Below are 24335 nucleotides of genomic sequence, written 5' to 3' on the forward strand. Positions count from 1 at the left end.
TAAGAAAGGTACATTTAACAATAACCAAGGGCATTAGTCTAGAAATATAATTGAACATATAAAGCATTTTAACTCTTATGGTCTGTTTTGCTGAAGTTGCTTTAAGTATTACCCAATGTAGTTGTTATATACAGTATCTAGCACCAAATCTTCCACATTTCACAGTACAATTCTTTCCAGAAATCATATTTTATATGGATTAAAATTGAAATCTTTATTATAGAAATATAATAGGTACAGTTTTACCATTTAAATTTCTGAAACTGCTGCTTATTTCATTCATTACAGAACCTCTGCTGCTATTTAGAATACAGAAGGGTAGCCTTTCTTTTGCTCAGGATTCATGAACTATCTCTGTTATTTTTGCTTTTTTAAATAGATGCCAAAATGAAGCACAAGTACTTTTATTTATAACTGAAATTGCACTTAATTCTCAATTAGATGGTGACCATAACCTATAACAGAATCCTAAAGCTATTCAAAGTTTTTAAAAAAACAAACCAGAACACTATTCTGCAGTAGTATACTAGTTAGGAAGGAAGTGATCAATAGCATCTTTGTAAATCAGTTCAATCATATTTGGTCCCTTCAGCTCTGGACTAAGCAATTAGCGACCTCTGTTGGCTAGTTCTCAGAATAAGAGAAACAAAGAAAGTATTTCCTGAGTAATTCTGGAGCACTGAAATTCATTTCTTATTTCTTCATCATGCTTTAAAAGATAATTTCTAACATAAACAATAATAATATTAAGCCAACTTGATTTATTTTTCCTTCATAGAATGGTATGAAAGATAGTTCAAACACACATTTTTAGAAGGACTACTGTCATTCACTGAAAAACTGACATCTAAAATGGTCTGCATAAAATTGCCATTTAAAAATTAGGCTTTTAATTAAACGAAGGATCAGCAGAGATGCTACACCAAAATATTGTTCTTTCTTTTTTCTTCAGTTAAAACGACTGATAAAAAATATTTCAAACTCTTAATTCTGCAGAATGAACACTACTAATTGATCCGTTTTGGAGATGAAACTAAAAATTTATTCATTCAATAACTACTTGTAATATTGATTTTTTAACCATTAAATAATGTTACCCATAGCAAACCAGATCATTATCTATGCAGAAAAGATTATTATAAAGGAGATAGATCTTTTCCTAAAATTAATTAATTGTGGGGGCACCTACCCTCTGGAATCAATTGCCTCCAGAGATAAGGAGAATCCAAGACCTCAGTGCCTTCCGCCGTGCCCTTAAAACCTTCCTTTTCCAGCAAGCCGGGCTGGCCTAATTTTTTAAGTGTTTTTAAGTGTTTTGTTTATTGTTTTTAATTAATGGGGCCAAATTTATATATGTATATTTTAACTGTATTTTAATATTTGTACTTGATGTTTTTACTTGGCTGTTCACCGCCCTGAGTCCTCAGGGAGAAGGGCGGTATACAAATTCAAAATAAAATAAAATAAAGTAAATAAAGAATATCATGCAGAATAACCATGATGAGTGTTTTCTTAATTTAAAATAGAAATTGGTGCTTAATTGATATAATGCTTGATTGTCTCCCATAGCTGCCAAGAAGAAAGGGAACATGTATATAATCTAGCATATATTTCAGTTTTTTAAGGAACTGCAGATATCATTTGAGGTGATATCCTAAACATTGGCTGCCATTAAAAAAACTGCCCCCTTGAGTTTAATCTATTCTTTTGGTCAGTTCCACTGGAGACAAGAATTGAAAAAGAACTTCCGATTTGGAGCTCCCCTTCTTGAGTCAAGGGAGCAGAGGGGGCATTTTCCTTGAAACAAAGGCAAATGGAAAGGTTGGAGGGGGGATCCCGAGTGTCGTCCCCCCCCCTCCCCCATGCTATACAAAAGTATCTACTTTAACAAAATTTCTAAGAAGTAACCTTATCATTATGAATCATTCGCCGATCCTCCGCCTCCTTTACTTTCTTGACCGAAAGTCTTCCCCCTCCTATTTGGCTGCCAATGGAATTCATTATTCATAAGTCCGGGGCGTGTCTTAAGGAGGGGATCTATATAGGCACCAACTGCGGCTGAAGAAGAGATCAGAGCGAGCAAAGTTAAGAGAGCGGGAGCGAGTTGCAGGCATCGAGGAGATTTAAACGACAAAAAGAAAGGACATTTATCTTCTTTAAACTACTATTATTTTACATCATCTTTTCTCTCCTGCCTTTCTTCTCTCTTCTCCCCTTCCCCAAAGGGCATCTTATTTTATCGTTTTTGAGGAGGGACTCTTAAGAAATTGTGTGGCAAATTGTTGGGGGCGGGGGAGCGGGAAATAATTTCCAAAGGAAGCGATTTTTGTAGCTTTGAAAAGGAAGGAGCTTTGGAAATCTATACTTCTGAATGACTGTATTGGTATTAAAGGGCAAAATAGGGGAATTGTTCCTGCGGCAGAACTGGAGGGACTGAGACTCTTTTCTTCCAGCTTGTTTCTGCGAAAGAGGTTGGTCTCTTCCAGGCTTTGACGTTAGAAGGTTCAGATCTCTAACCTGCCACCTTTTTTAAACTTACGGGGGCTCCCGCAGAAGCTGCAAGGAGCTACACTTCCCTCTCTTGTCTTCCCTTTCCCCAGGCAAGCAGGACGTGTGCTTGTGCTCTGCCCCCGACCTACAGAAGCGTGTGTGCAAGAACGAGTGAAGTTGTACGTCTCTTTTTGTGTTGGTGCTTGCTTGTTCTTGCCCTGGGCACGAGGGGTACCCAGATCGGCCAGTGCACACTGCTCGAGGCTGCTTGCAGACCCTTTTTCCTCTTTGCCTGCCGCTCTTGATCCTCTTTTCGTCCCTCCTCCCTGTCGCTGTTGCTATGGTGTCTGGGCTCTATATGCTACTCTGGGCAGTGGCGACGGCGCTGCTGAGCCGGCTGGCGGTGGCGGTGGGGCCGGTGGTGCGATGCGATCCGTGTGACACGCGGGCTCTGGAACAGTGCAAGCCCATGGTGCCAGAATGCCCGGAGCTGGTGCGCGAGCCGGGCTGCGGGTGTTGCTTAACCTGCGCTTTGCAAGAAGGAGAGCCATGCGGCGTCTATACCGAGCGCTGCGGTTCCGGGCTCAGTTGCCGGCCCCGAAGCGATGAGCCGAAACCTCTGCAGGCGCTGCTCGACGGCAAGGGGCGCTGCATCAACGTGAGCGGCGACACGGCGGCCGGCAGCAGCAGCAGCTCCTCCACCGCCGGCAGCAGGGTTCGTGACTTCCTCCTGCACGGGACCCACGGACCAGGTAAGAAAACAAAGAGCCGGTCTATATGATTCTCTAGTCGGGGATCCCGGCGGCGGCGGCGGCGGCAATAGCGTGGCCTGCCTGCTTAGAAGGTCGTAGTGCGCGTGCGCAGCTCGTTAAGGCAGGTGAGGTGGTTTGTGCGAAAGAAGCAGCGCCAGCACTCCGCGGCTGGTTTGTTCGGCTACTCTCGTTTCTTCCAGAAGATGATGCAACCTTCCCTCCGATTTTTCCCCTTGGCTACGACCCGCCATTAAGATAGGACTGGGAGAGGAGACTGTCCAAGTCACCCAGTAGTGGTCTGTATTTAGCTGAGAGTTCTCCCTCCTCACGTGCGAGTCCAAGACTTTAATCGATACGCGGCACTGTGTGGCAGGAATCGGGACGGTAAGGTTGGTAGGATTTGTTGCTTTCGTTAATGTGTACATGTACGTGCATGTGAAGTGCAAACGGGGGGGGGGGTAAAATATATATTGCCTTTAGATGGTAAGTGCGTAGCGTGAATGGATACAAGTGCGATAATATTGATATTCCTTATTATTAGCCCCTATTAGAAATAACTGTTGATACTTTGTAAAGTCCAACGCTTTGTGTTAAATAAGCTAAGAAAAGACGAGTCCGTGTTTCAAATGGTTTGAAACACGAGTGAGTTCACTAATAGATGACTTTCGGTTTCGTCTGATTCAGCGTGTGTCTGCATGTATCTTAGTTCTACGTGCAAAGGCAATTCCATATAGCAAGCCAGTTGTGTGCCCTGATGGTGCTTGATTCCCATATCTGTACGCAAATTTCTTGGTGGAAAAGTGGTATGAATATATAATGTCCTATGCAACTTCACTCTGTATTGATCAGGAACGTTTAAGGTTTACTATACATTGGCCAATGTATAGCAGTGGTTAATAGCCATTAGCCATTCTGCTGCCGATCTTTTCATTTGTGTTTCTATCTGAAGTAAGCTATTCTTGTTATAAAACAACTTGACTGTGCATAAAAAGTGCATTCTTGTATCATTTTATTTAAAAGTTATTTAAGTGAAGTAACAGTAACAATTTCTTTTTGTAACACAAGAAGCCTTTACACTGAGACCCATGAATTATGCCATTTTGTATTAAAGTGTTATTATATGCGTGTATGGTTGCATGTGTAGTAGACATTCCATCCTCAATGCTTCAGAACAATTCTACTTAAATTAGTAGTTCTGCAAAATGATATCCCTTTGTCTCTTTGATTTTCTAAAAAGTGGAAGAGAAAGAGAGGGAGTTGCTGCTCTGTGTCCTGTAGTCAGCAGACTGACCAAAGCAATAAAATTAACTTATCTGATTTCAGAGATGGGAAACAAAGAGAAACTTAAAATGGATGGACCACAGACTGCCCCTCTTCATAGTAGAATCAGTGCAATGTTTCATTGATCACATGGTTAACTTCTGCATACATACATATTTTCTCAGAACACAATGTTGGGATTTATTGTTGAAAAATATTAAGATAAATTCCACAGGAAAGCATTTGTAAGAAACTGATGTAAGCACCATTGCCCATCCTTAGATTCCTCCTCCTCCTCCTCCTCATCATCATCATCATCACATTCAGTTTCTGTACTTTGTGTACTTAATGTCCATCTTTAGTTAAACCTTTTCATATCAGAATTTGGCTACAAATCAACTTTTACATTGTTTCTCAGAATTAACTCAAAATCTATTGTGATCATTACATATGTTTGATTCCCAACCCACTCTGCATCAATCCCATGACCATGGGATACTGCAAAGGCTGGCTTAGTGCCAGTGGCTCAAAATGTATCCCATGACTGGGAGGGGCGATTATTGGAACTTTCAATGGGTTGAAAGTACCCATTTGGGGATCTGGCATAAGTGACTAGTTGTAAATCAAGGAATATTTATTCATTCAGAATAAAATTCAAGGACTATCAGTGACCAGGAATGGAAGGGATTATGAAGGGATTCACTGAAAAACCTCTTTGTCAATGGGATTTAATTAAAATGGCTCATTTAATTGACATAGAGGATAGAGTGGCTACAGATCTGTACTGTGTTTCTTTCATTATAAATCAAACAAACTAAAAAGAGGCCTGTAGAGGTAACCTTTAATTTACCTATCCTTGATGGGACATGGATAAATTAATAAATACTATAGTCTGCCTTGTTGTATATTATAGGCAGTTGGGCTTCAAGGTGTGCTCTCTGAATTTTGAGATTTATCCAGGGTTTTCTTAGTGAGAAGATCTATAGTAATTGTTAAGCTACCCTGGGCAACAGAGTACCAGGAGTAATATTCCCCTGTTCAGCTTCCCCATACAGCAGCATTCACTCTGTTTAGGACTCACTTCTGACAAGATCAGATAGTGCTCTCCATCCCAAATCTTAGCAGACATGCATAAATCATGCATGTACTATAAAATATGCCATAAGAATCTCTGCAATGTACCAAAATATCCCAAGTTGCTTGATGGATATTTCCATGAAAACAGAAAGCTGTCAAACTATTGTACTAGATGCTGTTGTCTACAGATGAATGTGAACAAATGAAGGTCATTGCTGAGCAGCATTTGATACATTATAAAAAGGAATTAGCTAACAGACTTCTTGCTGAGGTGTGCTTATAGAACAATGTAGACCATAATGCTTATTAATTTATGAAGCTCCTAAAGTGGAAAATGGTTAGTGATTAGACTTACTATAAGGTTGCTTTCAGATAAAAATCCAGGTCTGAATTTCTGGAAGAATATTGGGATATAATGTCTGGCAACATCAATCAATTACACATTAGAAGATTTGGGAGTATATTTTTTTAGCAAACCAATATTATTGTTTTTTTTCTATGAAAGTATCTGCTCCAGCGCTCATTTTACTTTTGGCAGTCCTAACTTTTATGGTGTTCGGGTAGTTTAAGACATTCCATCCTTAATGCTTCAGAACAATTCTACTTAAATTAGTAGTTCTGCAAAATGATATCCCTAAATCATTTTAGGGATACATCCCTAAATGTATCCAGGAAGAATAAGCAATGCAAGAAACAAACCCCTCTGGAAATTCTTTTGTTTCCATTTAAGGATAATTTAGAAAAAAATAATTAGTCAATTAGTATAGTTAGGTTACTATAGGGATAGACTTACCAGGACAATGGAAACTCAGGTTCTTTACCTCTGAGGAGGGGCTACTGGATCTGGGTGTTAAAATCCAGATCCAGTAGCTGGATATTTTTTACTGCCACCTTATGCCTGTCCATTTAACATAGTCTTTCTATAGGCATTGTTAGATGATTTAAAAAAGTCAAAAGGAAATATTTTTAATATGAAGAGTGGGTCATTAGTACCTTAAATAGTTACATGAGAGATTATACAAATCAATTTTGTCGTAGTTTAATAATGGGCATTAAGTATTATGCACATATATGCGCATGTTGGGAAGGGATTTACAGAGCTGAAAAATATGTTTAAAAAGGGAGCTGTACTTACTGTATATGATAAAGCAATTAATAATAAAAAAGAAAATGCAATTAAAAATTACATGTAAAGCTTAAGAGGTTAAATGTTGATGAAACATAGAAATAAATCTATACAAAGCAAATAATAATTTTGCTTCCTTCACCATTTGTTGGAAATGTATTCTTCCTATTGCTTTTGCCACTTGTTTAGTGGCGGTGGCAAGATACTAATAGCAAGTACCTAGTTTTGACCCCACTCCTTTGTCTTTCGGCAACATGCCATAGGCCTCTTCTGAGTGGGTTTTTCTGTACTATGAGTAGCATTTTTCTCCAAGTAGAACTTTTTACAGTACTATATCATTTATATTATTTTTATAGCTGAATATGAAGTTGGTATGTTTCTGAGCCCGTTGCTTTATAGGTGAATACATTCCCTGTTAATCATTGAATATTGTGCCTTTTTTGAGCTATTGCCACAGGTGTTTTTTGGCTGAAATATAAATATCCAATGAGCTTGGGAAACGCTAAGTTTAATAAAATACACAGAGGAAGTGTAACCAGGTATAGTAGCAGCTGGAGAGAAATTAAGTGTACACACATACCTTTTAACTGTATAGGAACTGTTTGTCTGCCACATATTTGAAACACTTCCTTTATGAAAGTGATATTTTTTTAAGTCTCAGGAAAAATCAAGTATGCATATTTGTTTTTAGAATGATAGCACAGTAATATTAACAGTCCTAAAAGGAATTACCAGTTCCTTCAAAATAGCAGCAAATATGAAGTGATAATTCGATAGTTTAAAACAGCAGTCCCCAACCTTTTCTGCTCCACACCTGGCAGCGGTGTCAGGTGTCAGTGTGGGAAAGGATGGTTTCATGCACACAACCTAATCCTGCAACAAAGTGTAAATGGAACTTTGTATTCTTGTCCACTGCTTGTGTGACCCATTTTCCAATGGGCTATGGACCAGTATCAGGCCCTGGACCAGGGGTTGGGGACCCCTGGTTTAAGATTTTTTTAAAAAATACTAATGATTAGTAATTACTATTTAATCATTCAATTTTATTATTACAAATTACACTATGTCTTCATTTAGGAAAAACATGGCAAACTCAAAAATAGATACTCTTACAATAAATCTTATAAATAATAAATAGGCAAACTATTTCAATCCTTTAAAAGTCAAGATAACATCCCAATAGATTCTTGATTTAGGTCCAGATTGAGAAGCAATTCAATCCTGGTACAATTCTGCCCTCTTCTGGTGACAGTTAGAGATTATTTAAATACAGGGAAAGCAGTTTTCTATCTGTGCAGGTAGTCCTCGGCTTACAACCACAATTGAGCCCAAAATTTATGTTACTAAGTGAGAAATTTGTTAAGTGAGTTTCCCCCCATTTTACGACTTTTCTTGCCACAGTTGTTAAGTCAATCATTTCAGTTGTTAAATTAGTAACACTATTGTTAAGTGAATCTGGTTTTCCCATTGACTTTGCTTGTCAAAAGGTGATGACATGACCCTGGGAGACTGAGATCGTCATGAATATGAGTCAGTTATCAGGCAAGTGAATTTTGATCATGTGACCATGGGGATGCTGCAATGGTCATAAGTGTGAAAAATGGTCATAAGTCGCTTTTTTCAGTGCTGTTGTAACTTCAAATGGTCAATAAGTGAATTGTTGCAGGGTTCAAAAGTATGACCAGGAAAACAAATTGATGTAGAATATATAGGCCATTTTTCAAACATTTAAATATAAATGAAAGATTAACAACAAGCCTTGCAACCCAATAAGGATGTTGAAATTATAGGTTGAGAAGTTACTAGGTTCCTTCAGTCATGGGAACACTGAACACTAAACAGGTGCTATTACCTATATGATGCCTGAGGCTGCCATCTTAAAACCATGTGCTCTGAACTATGTATTGCATTCAGGACACAATAAGTAGGTGTTTTTAAGTATTGTGGCATCAGTAGCAGATCATCTTCTATATGTAATCCTTAATCTAAATATATGCACAATATTTATTTAGATTTCTGCTTTGTTATGCTTCCCCAAAATTAAACTGACCTGATTTTTTTGTTTGTTTCCTATTGAGTAATGTTCTATGTAAATGATGGCAAAATATAAACTTAATATTCAATATTCAAAAGCAGTTCATAAGTTGCTATTTATTAAACTGTCATTGGCTAACAGCTTGTTTAACTTGTTTTTATTTAAAGGGAATTCCAGTGATTCAGATGAAGACCAGAATATCAGTAGTACAGAAAATCAGTCTGTTCCCAGCACCAACAGGATGTTAGATTCCAAGTCACATGTCCATCAGACCAAAATAGATGTCATAAGGAAAGAATATGCCAAAAATACCCAACGCTATAAGTACGATTCACAAAGCACAGACACACAGAATTTCTCTTCTGAATCTAAACAGGAGACTGAATATGTAAGTATTTAAGTTTTGCTTACAAATATGTAAGCATTTGTTTAACAATATTATGTAGATAAAATACTGTTTAACAGTGTTATATACATCCATGTCTTCATTACATCATTTTAAATGGATAAATTTTACAGATTAATTAATTAATTAATTTTTATTTATTTAATTTGTATAGCCACCAATCTCACGAAGTGACTCCGGGCAATGAACAAAGTTAAAAAAAATTAAAGTAATTAAAATAATAAGAAAGTTAAAATTCACAGCCTGAGTTTTACCTGAGTTTTTGCTGCCATAAAAATTATTAGAGTACTGATTTAATGAATTGGAAGTTTTATTTATAAATTTTACTCTGTTATTCCGTGATTATCCTATAGGTGATTTAAATATTTACTCTTATGGAATTATCCACCATTTATAGCTAAAGATTTATTTCATTTTATTTATTTTTATTCAACCTTTATTGTTTTTATAAATATTTTAGCTGGCAAACATACCTAATACACCTTCCTTTTTTTATTTTCCCTACAACAAAAGCCCTATGGTTTTGGCTAAGAGAGGGTGATTAACCCAAAATCACCCAGTTGGCTTTCAAATTCAAAGCAGGACTAGAACTCATAGTCTCCTGTTTTTTAGCTTGGTGCCTTAACAATAGACCGCATTAGCTTTAGTTTGAAGATGTCATCAAACAGCACCTTCAATTACATTTTAGTAAGTATAAAAGTTCTAGTTTGGAGAAAATATTGTAGTTATTTTAGAGAAGATGAAAGGAAAAAATGCTTGATTTACTTCCTTAAAAAATATTTTATTTATTCATTATCTATTATTAGAGTTACATCCTGCCTTTTGTTTAGAAGCTCCAGGAAGCATATGCAGTGTTTCCTCCTTCCCTGTTTTTCTCATAACAACTCCTGTGAGTTAAATTGGGTTAGCTAACAGAGAACTGGCCCAAAGTCAATCAGTGGCTTTTTGTGGTTGAAGGTAGTCTTGAAACTGGGCCTCACCAAAGGAAATCCACCACAAATACCAAAGCTGGTGCCATTAGTGTTCCTTTACCTTTTAAAAATACAAATTTTCTTCTTGGGTTTGTGAATAATGTCTCTATAAAATAAGCAGACTAGTAAACAGTTAGATAGACAAATGTTGTGATTCCTGTTCCAGAAAATGTCTAGTAATTTCACAAGATGTAAACCTTTTAATCAAGTCATCATTTAGAAATTAAAAAATTTAAAGAAGAATGTGTACATTCATCCATGCCTACACTTCGATTAGCCTGGCTGTTTTTATGGAGGTAATGGATTGATTCACTTTTATTCCTCCCAATATATAAGACAAATTATTAATAAATATAAAATTTCTTACTTCTACTCTGTGAGCTTGCATCCCAAGCAGCAAATTCCAACGAGTATAGTGAATGTAAGATTCTGAATCAACTTTTGGCTGTCTATCAAAAGGTGTCTGCTGCTCCTAAAGTCATGTCTAGCTTCGTTAGTGATTGCTCTGCCATACTGAAATGCCTTTGGGCAAAATAACACATGGGGATGAAGTGGCTACTGTTTCTTGTTCCTTATGTGGAGTGTGCGAACAAAGTCTGCAGGCCAGCCGAGTTGTAGGAAATGTGAGCATAGAATACTGTGGTTCATGTACTGTTCTTGGCAGGAAATCTGCTTATCCCCCATGTCTATGCCAACAGGCACACAAAACATTGCTGGGTATTTCTTGGCTTTGCATCAAAACATTCATAGCTGATCTAGACACAGTGTTGTGTTGTTGAAAAGAAAAAAATTGAAGGAGAGACTATTCCAAAAGCCTACAGAAATAAAAATGTTTGGAGTTGGAAAAAATGCGAAAAGTGTCTGTCCTGCTAAATCTGTCGTTTATTAAAAAATCTCTCGTTTATCAGAAGCAGTCCATCGATGTTGGCTTTCAGAGTCTGTTTCTCTCTTGAACAGAAATAAAATAGGTAGAATAATCGTATTTCAGTGCAATCATTTTTTAGCCAATTAAAGTACCCAAATTTGGAAATCAGAAGAATTCAATTGCATTGGTAGTGATGTACCTTTATCAGTTTCCAAATATAGAATGCAGTTGTATTTATGATAAGGGAGAGAGAAGAAGGTGAGAGAGAATGAGACAAAGGATGACTGCAAGTTCCCAAAGACTTGGTTACTGGAAGTAATCACGCATCATGATTTGGAAAAAAATATTTCTTAGATGCCAGATTTACCCAAACTGTTCAAAAGATTTTATCTAAAATTGCTATGGATTCTGTTTTCATGAAGTTCAATGGATCTGGCTTCTGAGAAGATATGAGCAGGAATTGATTAAATATTTTATATTTCCAAGCTTAAGAAATTTCAAAGTTATCCCAGATTTTAGATCAGAAAATGATTTATAAATCTGCAAAAGATAGTAAACACTTCATTTCAAACTTTTTTCTTCAACCACGGAAGCTACAAATTTAGTTTTACAATTGTAATATTTTTGAAAAATCTAGTCCTCTCATGTTTGTTTCTAGTAGGGATTTACATATATGAGGAAAATATGTTTTGTTTTCAAGTTTCAGAAAAATAATGCTACTTCTAATGTTCTGGTGGAATGGTCTTACAATGTTTTAATGTTCCCAGTTAAAAAAATAAAGTATTTCTTAAATAATTTTATAATTATGATTTTATTATAATTTTATAAATAGGTAAAGTATTTCTAAAATAATTTTATCCTTGGTCATTTTTTTCTGCAAGTTGGGTGGAAATAAGTTCCTTCCTACCTACCTACCTACCTACCTACCTACCTACCTCACAGCAAGGCAAAAAATGACTACAAAAGTGAACTTTTGTTAGACTTGAGTGCATATTTTTGGCTAATGGCTGCTGGGGAAAACAATAAAATGTCTCCTTCAAGTTGAGTTGAAATGTATCCTCCACAGCCTCAATTGCTCAATCTAACCTATAGGCCTAATAGTTTCTGGCTTTCTTGCATCTAGTACTGCTACTTAATTCTCAGGTAAATGACATTAACAATATTCAGAGCAATAAATGCACTATTCCATTTGAAATTTTCAGGCATAATAAATTAGTAAAATTTGCTTTTAAAGGCATTGTGAAATAGCAACAAAATAGAAGAAATGAGTGCACATACAACTCATTGTCAACATATTACCACAGTTGTGGCCCAAAATCCAGTTATAATACTGTGTTTCCCCAAAATAAATGCTTGGCCTTATTTTGGGGGGAGGTCTTATTATTTTTGATGTGCAGGAGGCAACAAATGTCATGGTCGCACTGATGGATGATCTTTGGAGGGCTCGGGACAGGGGGATACTCCTTTGTTCTGGTCCTTTTAGATCTTTCGGCAGCTTTTGATCATCGATCATGGTATCTTGCTGCGACGGCTCGAGGGGTTGGGAGTGGAGACATTGTTTTACGGTGGTTCTCCTCCTATCTCTCGGGCCGTACGCAAGTGGTGTTGGCAGGGGGGCAGAGGTCAGCTATGAGGCCCCTCACTTGTGGGGTGCCCCAGGGGTCAGTCCTCTCACCTCTCCTGTTCAACATCTATATGAAGCTGCTTAGGGAGATCATCCGTGGTTTTGGGGTGCGGTATCATCAGTACGCTGATGATACCCAGCTTTTTATATCCATCCCAAACCAGCCCAGTGATGCCCTCGACGTGATGTCCCGTTGCCTGGAAGCGGTATGGACCTGGATGGGGAGGAACAGGCTTTGACTCAACCCCACCAAGACCAAGTGGCTGTGGGTACCGGCATCTTGGTCCAATCGAGATATTCCATCGTTGACCATCGGGGTGAGGCGTTACCCCCAGTGGATAGGGCTCACAACTTGGGTGTCCTCCTGGACTCACAGTTGTCTCTGGAAGACCATGTGACGATTGTGACCAGGGGGGCATTTGCCCAGGTTCGCCTTGTGCGTCAGCTGCGCCCTTACTTGGACCAAGATGCCCTATGCACCATTACTCATGCGCTGATCACCTCCCGTCTTGACTACTGCAACGCTCTCTACCTAGGGCTGCCCTTGAAAACCACTCAAAGGCTTCAGCTGGTGCAGAATGTGGCCGCGCGGGTTGAGATGGGAGCGTCCTGACACTCCCATGTTACACCCCTCCTGCACGACTTGTATTGGTTACCAGTTGCCCTTCGGGTGAGGTTCAAGGTGCTGGTTATCACCTACAAAACCCTTCATGGCCTAGGCCTGGGATATTTGTTGGATCCCCTGCAACCAGCGACAATCCCCAATCGCCCGGTGCGTTCCCACAGACAGGGCCTCCTCAGGATGCCGTCGGCCAGACAGTGTTGGCTGGCGACCCTCAGGGGGAGAGCTTTCTCTGTGGGCGCTCCCACCCTCTGGAACCAACTTCCTTTGGAGCTCCGAATGGCCCCTGGCTTTCGCTCGTTCTGCTGCGATTTGAAGACTTGGTTGTTCCACAGCATGGACTGATGGGGGGGGGGAGTGTTAATGAATTTTAAATTTTAAATTTTAAATTGTTTTAAATCGGAACTTTAATTTTATATCATTTTAATGAGGAATTATGTATTTTTACTGTTGTGAGCCATCCTGAGTCTTTGGAGATAGGGCGGCATATAAATTGCATAGATAGATAGATAGATAGATAGATAGATAGATAGATAGATAGATAGATAGATAGATATGGTTACCTCATAGCTGCTGCTGACACAGTCGCTCATTAGCTGTTCACTCCTGAGGCCGTGCACCGGGGGGGGGGTTCCTAAATTTTTTTACTACTGGTTCTGTGGGTGTGGCTTATTTTGTGGGCATGGTTTGATGGTCATGTGACAGTTCTTTAGGATTTAGCAGAGGTTCTGGTCTACAGGCTTTTAACTGGTAGACCAATAGCCCCAGACCCCCTTGGGATCAACCTGCAGCCCTCCCCTGCCTCCTATGGTGGTGGAGCGTGTGAGGGGGGATGCTTTTCAAGAAGTCACAAAGAGGGCTGAGAGCTGGTTTCTGTCCCACAAGTAAGATTTGGTCCAGAACCAACCCCAACATGAAGGTCTTTTATTTGCTCCTTGTACTCCTTGTCTGCATTTTTAACAGGTAATAAATTAAATTTCTGATGATGTAAAAATAGCTCATAACTCACCTTTCTAGACAGCTATTATCATGTCTAAAAGCAAGATACTCTTCTCCATCTTTTGTCTGGAGTACCATTTAATCCAGAGCCTTTTAATTCCAGAAGTCCAAGTTTAAAGAATGGACTTCTGGAATTAAAGCTCCATTTTTTAGCTAAAACTTAATTCACACCTGTTAGTTTTGCTTGAGCAGTGTGAACAATTGACAGTGTGATCCTCCAAAGGTCTGAAAAATATATCATTGATTTTTCTTTGGCATTTAAACTAGATAACCAATGTGAAAAAGTGCATCAAGGAAGGACTGGAAAGCCAATTCATACTAAACTGTATTGGGTTTTCTGTTGTTATTTGAATAAAATGAAAAGAAATCAAATAGTGGTACCTAGTGCGGAGAAAGAGACGAAATAATGGCTCATTCTCAACACTTGAATTCTCTACACTTAAAATATCTAGAAATTATTATGGTTAAGTGAGTTTTGCCCCATTTTACGATTTTTCTTGCCATAGTTCAAATCAAAGTTCAAATCAAAGATTTCTGAGACCAATGTTGAATACTTAAATTTCAGTAGTCACCAATCCCAGTCTTAAAATGAGTTTAGAATCAGTGGGAGTCACTGATAACAATAAACTAACTAGCTGCTGATAATGAGTCCAGTCCTGCCTTTCTTTTCCTTCTGTCCAAGTTTTGCAAGTACTTTTTCCAGGTATATGTTTTATTCCAAAGTATACAAACCACTATTGTTAGGGAAAAAATGGGTCTTCCAAGCAATTTTAAAAGACATTGTCAGAATGACTCTGCTCTCAGCCCCCCTTGTGGCTCCTTGAAAAGCATCCCCCCCCACATATGTAAATGAAAAGAATAAGCTTAAAAATCCTAGCCTTTTAAAATTGAAATTATGGAAAATTGGGTGGATGAATATGAGATACTAAGGGAGATGTTTCAAAAAGTAAGGGAGGCATTTAAGGGAAATAAAGAAGCAGAGAATTGGTTAGCTTGCAAAAAAAAGAAAGAGAAAAGTTGAATGAGAAGCAAGAGAAACAAGGAGATAATATTGAAAAGGAAATAATTGGAAAAAAGATAAAGATGATTACACTGGGTTCAATAGAAAAAAATGGAATAAGATGAAATATGCTGCTAATAATTAAAAAGATGAAGCGAAATTTTAGAAATATACTTGATAAATGAAAGAAAGACCAGGGACTCCATAGTGGAAAATATAAAATTGAAAATGAATACAGCAATAGAGAGGGATGAAGGAAGGAGAAGAGAGATGGAAGAAGGAAGGAGAGAGAGGGAAGGAAGGGAAGAGAAGAAGGAAGGGAAGGGAAATTAGAATAGGAGTGAGGGTAAGAGAGGAGGAGAAGGAGAAAGGAAGAGGAAGTAGGGAGGAGAAGAAGGGGAAGAGAAAGTAAGAAGGAAAGAAAAGAGAGAGATGGTAGGTTTGAGGAGAAAGATTGGAAGAAAGGCAACCCCAAACAAATATAAAGATATTAAGATAAAGAATAAATTGTTAAACTTTAAAAAATAAAAAAGAACAAATATGAATAAATAGCAATAATTTGAAACATACATACAAACATACAATGTATTTTCTTTGAACAGAGTATTTGGCCGGTTCACAAATTTAAACAGTGTTTAGTCATTTCAATTAAATTTACAATTTCTATATTTCTTTTTTGCCATATTTATTCCTCATCTTTTTTTTAAAAAAAACCAATATTACCCTTCATCCTCATTTCTAATCTTAATCAAATTCAATTTTTCCCTTCTATTCTATATTATACTCCTTCCCATTGTCATCTATTTTTATATCCATCCTCACATTGGTTAATTATGTAATACAGTTGTTTAATACAAATTCAACATTTTAATATAAATCAATTAGTTATATAACTATCCTTTTTGTATATTAATCAATATGACCATGAATATTCCAATTATTTCCATGCAATCCAATTTCTTACAAATCAATTAATTATATTTACCAATAATAATAAACCAAATAATTTCTCAAACCACAACGTAACCATTTCTGCTTTCAACACAATATACAATTAATAGTATCTCAATTATTACAATTCCCTAGTTAAATAGACCTTTTTTCTTTTGTATTTTAAAATCTTGAACTCTGCTCTTTTGCCCTAAATTTCCCATTGTTTGCATCTATCTTTTTTGGTGAGGAAAAAGAAAAGAAATCTGCCTCTGCCTAATTTTTCAACGTTGCAGCAAACAGCAAAGCCAACAGCCTGCTTTATTTTCAGTTTCGTTTTCAGCTTGATTTGCACAAGGAGAAAAAAAAATCTGCTCCAGCAATTTAGCTCTTTGCAGCAAGCAGCAGAGCCCTGTGCAAAACAGCTGAGCAAATCAGCTGATAGTCGGGAGGCCGATCCAATCAATGGGCTAATTAGCCTATGCTGAAGCTGAAAGGAGTTGTTTTTTTCTTGTTGTTTGCTTGCAAGGAGGTAACGGCACAGGCCAAAGGATGGGGGCCACCCTCCTTGCCACTTAGCGCCCCCTGCCCCCCCTTTGCCTCTAGTACCCCCCTGCCGCCCCCCCTAAGACATCCCACCCCCCCCAGGGGGCGGTACCGCCAACTTTGGGAACCACTGGTCTACTCATTTGTTTTCTTTTAACACTGATCAGCTGTAGGACAGCCCTTTGAAGCCCTGCGGCAAGAGTTTAAACAGTTTTTCCCCCTCTAGCCGATCACCTGGGACTCAGGAGGCAGCAATAGATTGGGTGTGGGAGCAAATAAAAGTTAAGAATAACGCGGGGGAGCAGAACCGGTTCGTGATGTCATATCGTCACCGCTACCAGCTCGGTGGAACCGGGAGGAACCCACCATTGCCATGCACGTACTTCCAGCCATCTTCCCAGGACTCTGTACCATGCAGTCGGCCCGGCCACGCCGCTGTGACCAGATATCCCATCACTGCCATCGCCTCCCTGTTCTTTGCTAATGGCTTTTGCGGCGGCCATAAGCATAAGAAAAGAGGCACGGTGGCTAGGGTTATGGGAGTGGCCATTAGGTAAGGGTGTGTGGGGTGCGTGGCACATGTTTCCCCTCCCTTCCCCCCCTCCAGCCTCATCTCCTCACCTCATGTTGTTTGCGCGGCAAGCAACCAGAGGAAATGGAGGGAACTGGCTGCACATGCGTTTAAATATTTTCAGGGAGGGCATAGTTTAGCACATGTGCTCAAAAGCCTGATTATCGGGGAAGATCTTATTTTGTGGGGGGGGGGGACAGGATATTTCAGTCATAAGTCAAGGTACCCAAATGATTGGACCTGGTTTTTTAAAAAAATATTTTTGTGATGTTTGTTAAGTTGAATAAACTTGTTTTTCCCAAATGGGCACTGTTTGCCCATTTGAACCAGCCAAAAAGAAGTTATATGATTGCAGGATTTGCAACCAGTCACAAAGGCTAGTCATTTATCAGATGGCTGAAATACAGTCATCAGGGAGCACAACATGACAGCTGGATGTTCTTTATGAGCTATAAAGTACCCATTCTGAGGCCATCATAATTGAACAGTCATAAGATAACCAGTCATAAATCGATTACTACCTGTATATAAAGATCAGAAATGAGGTGGGAAAAGCACTGAGGTCATAGATTTTAAATGCTCAACATTGCAAGGGGTAAAGCCAAAGCTCAGTAAAATAAGCAAAAAGAACTTTTTTTCTCTTTTTTTTTGAAAACCCTCTCTTGGTTTGTTGTGGGTTTTTTTTTTTCTATCACTGAGTTTCCAGATGCATATGAAAATCAAAAGTCTGGACCCTTTAGATGAAATATTGCTAAGCCAAAGTAATGTTGCTAGCATCTTTTATTTCCAGCTGTGGTAGATTGGTTTGATAGGACTTGTGATTCAACAACATCCAAAGAACTATACATTATAAATACACACAGGATTTCCCCTCCACGAGTACCATTAGAAGCTGAACTTTTTATTGCTTTTTTAGTACGCATAACTGTCTCTAGATTTACAAGATACAAAAACATCTTTAAACAAAAGGGTTTTATTAATGTAGGAATTCTACAGTAATAACAGGCTGTGTTCTTGGCTTTCAGATTTCTGTAATTATCTCATTCCACTTCTTCGGAATCCATCAGTTTCCACAGCATAGACACAATATCAAATATGTTCCCAAATAACACAATTGGTTTATTGTTTCCATCCAAGACATACCAAAATGCATGAATTGTACAATGACTAAGAACACATGATGATGGAGAAGAAAAAAAAACCTTTCATGTATGCAAAAAATGAGAAGGTCCGGGAAGACTAAGAAATTATTCTAAACAAGATTTTGACATGAAGTTAATTTAAGGATGATCATGAATGTTCCTGTGTTCTCCCAGGTTGCACTAATTCAGTAGCTTCATTCCCAACTCACATTTTTACAAAATCACGTGTAGTTGTAGTAGGAGCTTTTAGACGTTTGTTTTAAAAATCTTAGGTTTGTTTAGGATTCAAATCTTGAATCTAAGAAAGAGGTATATAATTAATTCTGATAACACTTGGAGGATAAGTCTGAAGTTGACCTTCAATGAGTTGGCCAGCTGCAAGAGTGTTTTCAAGCTCTGTACATCTTTGGCTGTTTTTGCATTGTTTGCTGCAAAGAGCAGATCTTGCTCCCATCCAGAAAAAAAAGAGCAAAGGGTAAAATTTTCCTTTTTGTTCTTGGTTCTAGTAGAAGGTGGTTAAGACATCAATCTAGAAACCAGGAGACGAAGTTTAATCCCACCATTAAAGTCAGTTCGGTGATATCTCCTTTTAGCTTCAGACTCAGTACTTGCATCAGGAGAGCTGAATTTAAAGAGACGATCCCAGAAGACGGATATCTCTCAAGCTGCGGCAATCAGCTACAGCACAGAAAGCAATGGGCATGACTTGTTTTGCAGGCAGCAACCTTACTAATTTCACTATGGAGGTGCAGTAAAGGGACCATGGGATGGGCAGAAATTTGGAAAGGGAAAATTTTCCCGTCTCTGGGACAGAAGGAAAAGACATTGGAAAAGCCTTTTGTCCCAGCTGTGTAAATTACGGTAATATATATCTGCTGTAAATGTATAATTCTGTAAAATAAGTTTCAGTAATCTAATCCATTGGTCAGAAGAAAGAATGAGGATTGGGATATATCCTCCCAATAATGCATTTTTCCCAGTTAATTATGGACAGTTCTGTTTGAGAGTACATAGTACATAGATTGGGTTTTTAATTTTTTAAATTAAATTAAATTAAATTAAATTAAATTATTTTTTTTAAAAACTAAAGTAGCCAGATTCTTAATGTATATATATGACAGTCATATGTTCAAAATTTAACTTTTTAAAAAAATCTTTCTTGAGTGATTCTTGCTATTTTATATAAATTTGCATCCTCTTTGTTTATAATAGTATAAAATGGATCAACTCCAAAGTCGCTTCTACATTATTTTATGTTCCAAAATACAATAAATTGTTAATTTATAAAAATATATTGAAATTGAAATTGACAGGGTCCTTGTCGAAGAGAGATGGAAGACACATTAAACAATCTGAAGATTCTGAATGTTTTAAGTCCAAGAGGATTGCATATTCCAAACTGTGACAAGAAGGGATTTTATAAGAAAAAACAGGTGAGATGAACTATTTAGTACTGTATTTCCATTTCTACTTGCAGATGCAAATCCATTACCATGTAATCATTAGTAATCAACAAAGAATTCATGTTCATTTCCTGGTGTTTTAAATGCAAAATAAATTGGCAATAGTTTAGAGCACCTTTTGGCTTAGATCTAAAGTAACATGTCAAGTCTGGTTGTTTTTATTTGCTGTTAATGACAGAATAAACTTCCAACATAAGTCACAAATCAGCTGAGCCAGATTTTAAAAAGGCAGCAGGTCTCTGAAGAAAATAAAAAAGCAAAAGAAAGACAGCAAATATTGCCATCACCATATGACTGTACTAGATAATGCTTTGAATTATAAATAGCTGCCTGAGAGTAGCTAGAAAAATTGGGCTGGGTTATGTTACAGATGGCAACTTCAGCAACTCTATGTATCATTCCTTTTTATTCTACAGAAGATCACTTCTAAAATCTAGCTCATGAAAATGACACACAATGAAAATTTATTTCATAGTAATACTGGCATTTCATCTGGATCAGCCCTTGAGGCTGTGACCTTTCTGACAAATGTGAATTATTACAGCTATCTGTGCCATTGTTTACACTAAGGGTGGTCAGTGTAGCTGATTCAATAATGCTGATAAAGGGCCTTCAGTTAAACAATGCATGTTGCCATTCAATTCATCTCATTTGATTTTACAAGTATATGACCTTAATTTTTTTCCCCAAGAAAACTGAGAAACTCGGCAATGTGGCTGGGAATTTTGACAGCTGGAATCCCAGAAAATTTATACACCAGAATGTTTAGAAAAATTATGTGTGTATTCAAATATTAATTAAATTAGAAATGTTGAATTTCCATGTCCTTGATTCAATATGTATCATTTTGAATAGCAGAAATTTTCTTTGAATTGATTGTCACGTTAAGTTGAAAAATTAGGGGAAAAACTTTTATATGCAGATATAAACAAGGTAATGAATATCCAATTGAACAAAGTGAATGGAAAAATGTTTAGATCCAAAAGTTTCATGAATGATAATAAATGTACATTTAGAAAAACGGCTGAAAGATCTCACTGGTAACAAGGATACCCTGAAAAGCAAGTATTTTAATTGATGCAGATCAAAATAAAGTAAAAACTGCTATGACTAATCCTGATTCAGGCCTAAGAACTGGAGTTCTTTGATGACAATCCTTCACAGACATTTTTTAGTGATTCCATTACTTTGTGCAATGTAGCAAATTCTTCTCTGCATATTCTTCCATTAAGGAGAACATATATCTTATAGGCCAAATTCTCTTTGAAGTTGAAAACTAGCAGATAGGTTATACTATTTAGTTTGCAAGGCTCATATGATATGTTCTTCCATATCCCTGATGACTAATTTTGTGGTATGGAGAAAGAGCTTTCTTGTTTGTTTTAGGTATTTTTCTTTCTGGGGATGAGTGATTATGGTGAAGGATTTCTTCCATCTGATCACCAGATCAAAGTACTACAAATTAGAGTGGAATATAGAGGGAGGAAATCCCTGATTAATTTATAATAAATTAACAGAAATTCTAATTTCTAGTTGGCTAAAAACAACAGAAATGAAGCTAGAATTTAAAAAAAAAGTTTTGAGATTTGTGAAACAAGTGTAAATGTTTATATTGAAGAAATGTGTATTTCTATTCGCCAGAATAAATTCCTAGATTGAGAATTTCTGAATTTATTTCTTACCTTTTGGTGAATCTTCAAGGTTTAAGTCTGTTCAGTCTATATTCTAATTCAAGCTTCCCTAATATGTATATCTACATTTATGCTGAGATTCTAGGAATCATAAGCAGCTCCAATATATCTTGAAAGGTTGGCCTAGCCCATAAACATCTATATATGAACAAAAATATAATATCAAAGGTTATATAAGTAAAGTGGATTTCTGGTATGAAAACCGATCAAATATTAATTTAGATGGAACTTTCCTGTCATGTTCTAGATCAAACCTGCCACAGGTGTGGCAATTATTAAAGTTATATTTATTTTTCATGGATTATTATATTAACAAACTTGGCAGTAATCCATTTGAAATTTGTGGGAGGGACGTCTGGATCAAAAGTTGCAGATAGCTCAAAGGTATGACCACAAAGTTTTTTGTTTTTTTTAATCAAACACATGGAACACATGGAGCTGTACATCACAACCTCTTTTTCCTCCTCCCTCCTCCTCCTCCCCTACAGCATAGATTGTATTTTTAAAAGAAAATCTTGGTTGGCAGATAACCTATCTTCTTACGATGCAATTTTGACTCCACTGCTTTTATTAGAGAATATTATTAGTAAGGCATTCTGTATTTTTAGATGGGCTTTTATGTGCTTGGAGAATTGAAAAAGAGGAAAGTCTCCATCAAGTTATCAACGAACCTCCAGTGAATTCTGAAAAGTCCAGAGGCTTACCTTTTTTAAAAAAATCTGCTCTTTCAACGCTTATATTACTCTATGTTAGTTTCTCTATAATAGTTTAGAAGCAGCTCTATCAAATTTTTTGACGTCATGTTTAACATTGTCTCCTGGTACAGTAGTTTTTATGTTTCCTCGTGTACCATTTAGACAATTGAGGATTTTCTTCAGTTCATATCTGAAGTTGCTATTCTAGCATTATAGTCAATTTTTTTACATTTTTCCTTATAGAAGATTTTTTCTGATTTACAAAATTTCACCTTAAATTCCAGCTCTTAGCAAAGACAATTTCATTGACAATATAATATTTTTTCTGGTTTTTCAAACTTGAAAATTAGTAATTCTTTGTAATCAGTTGGTATGTATGATTTTTAAAATAATGTACTCGCATATATTTTATACATTAAACTTAGGCTAGAAACCAGGAGATTGTGAATTCTAATTAATTTTGATCAGTAACTTTCTCTCAACCCTGAAGAAGATGGCAAACCATTTCTGAACAATCTTGCCAAGAAAACTTCAGGGACTTCAGGCAATTCAGGCCAATTGGAAGAAAGAAGGGAGGGAAGAGGAGGAAGTTTGGTAATGTGTGATCCTCCAAATATTACTGAATAAAAACTTCCATTAAGATCAATCTGCAATATAGTGGGAATTGTAATTCCACAGAACATAGCGGGTTAGGCATATCTCTTTCCTGAATAATGAGATTCCAATTGATATTTACTGAGATTTTTATTAATCAGCCTTTGTATGTAGAACAGATAATATTTTCCGTTCTCTATGAAGTGCAAGTACAAGTTAACTTCGCAAGAATTGTGATTCCATTCAGCGGGAGGGTGGAATATTAGCAATAAGTACTAAGAGTGTCTCCCAATGAAATGTAGAATGTTGCTCAAGAGTATCCCAGATTCCATGACCAAAAAGCTGACAAAGATAATTGAATAATTAATCATATATGCCTTTTTAATACTTTTTACAGAATTTGGAAGCTACCTTCAATGTGTATAGAATGTGTATAGAAATAAGTATGCTAATTTATGAAAAATGAGCAGGGTGGTGGCAATTCAGAGACCCAGAGAAACAGACTAGCTTTTCAAAACCTGTCATAGCCTTTGCAAATTTCTGCCAAATGCTTCACACAGCACCAGGCATTGCTCCCTTCCTTACCTGGAGAAGCATAAATCCCAATCCCCATTTGAAAGAAATGCTTGTCAGGGCTACATATTCATGCATAACATAAAAGAAGAGAAGAGGCAGTTTTGAGGGACTGAGAAAGCAAAGAGCATGGAAGACTATACAACATTGTTCTTCATCTGACAAGACAGATCTCCAAGGACTCAAAGTCTCAACAATTCTGATGAACTATTCAGTGTAACCATTTAAACATTCTGTCCTCCTGCAGCACAGCTGTGGGGATTTCAATACCCCTCTTTTTGTGGAATGTATCTGATGCTTACACCAATATGGAGTGCAGCAACAGCTGCTACCACATGATGTCTCCATCTGAAATTACTGCAAACGATAGCTATGGCAGCAGCAATGATTTCAAGAAACATTTTACTATTCTCACTGATAGCCAGGGAACAGTTCCAAGTGGTAGAAATTACATTTATTGCATATAATTCATTGTGTCTTTACTAGACCAACAATCTGAGAATATGAATTGGAGTAGCCTCTTTCAAAGATTTCTGATCTAAAGGATGAGGAGTTTTCAGCAAACAATGATTCAGTTTTAACAATGATGTCAGGATTCAAAAAACTGTTACTAATATTTAGCACACAACTCCAGTGAAAACTGAACAGCTTTCCCTCTTTATTACCTGAACTTTGTGAGCCTCCATGATTGAAGGAAGAATAAAAATAAATATCAAAATTCAAAACCAGTGAGCTTCAGAGCTATAGTCTCCAGTGAGAAATTGAGTAGCTGGCACACAGTATTCAAAGTCTCAATATTTGGATTCTAAGAAAAGCAAAAGCCTTTCATTGCAATAATTAGAAACCTCTCACTATAAGCATGAAAACAAGGAATGCTCAACTTAAACTTTTAAAGTCCCAAAT

The 24335-nt window shown here is 37.2% G+C and overlaps 1 protein-coding gene across 1 annotated transcript in view; it reads left to right on the forward strand.

The window, feature by feature from the left end:
* Nucleotides 1–2068: 2068 nt before the first annotated feature.
* Nucleotides 2069–24335, forward strand: part of IGFBP3 (insulin like growth factor binding protein 3) — a 29271-nt gene continuing 7004 nt past the window's right edge. Inside the window, exons 1-4 of the mRNA XM_034416443.3 lie at nucleotides 2069–2471; nucleotides 2601–3242; nucleotides 8908–9128; nucleotides 19730–19849. Coding sequence (XP_034272334.1) covers nucleotides 2831–3242; nucleotides 8908–9128; nucleotides 19730–19849 — 753 coding nt within the window. The 5' untranslated portion in view covers nucleotides 2069–2471; nucleotides 2601–2830. The remainder of the gene's footprint in view (nucleotides 2472–2600; nucleotides 3243–8907; nucleotides 9129–19729; nucleotides 19850–24335) is intronic.

Source organism: Pantherophis guttatus, chromosome 4, assembly GCF_059756535.1.
Source record: "Pantherophis guttatus breed Tessera chromosome 4, ASM5975653v1, whole genome shotgun sequence".
Taxonomy (NCBI): domain Eukaryota; kingdom Metazoa; phylum Chordata; class Lepidosauria; order Squamata; family Colubridae; genus Pantherophis; species Pantherophis guttatus.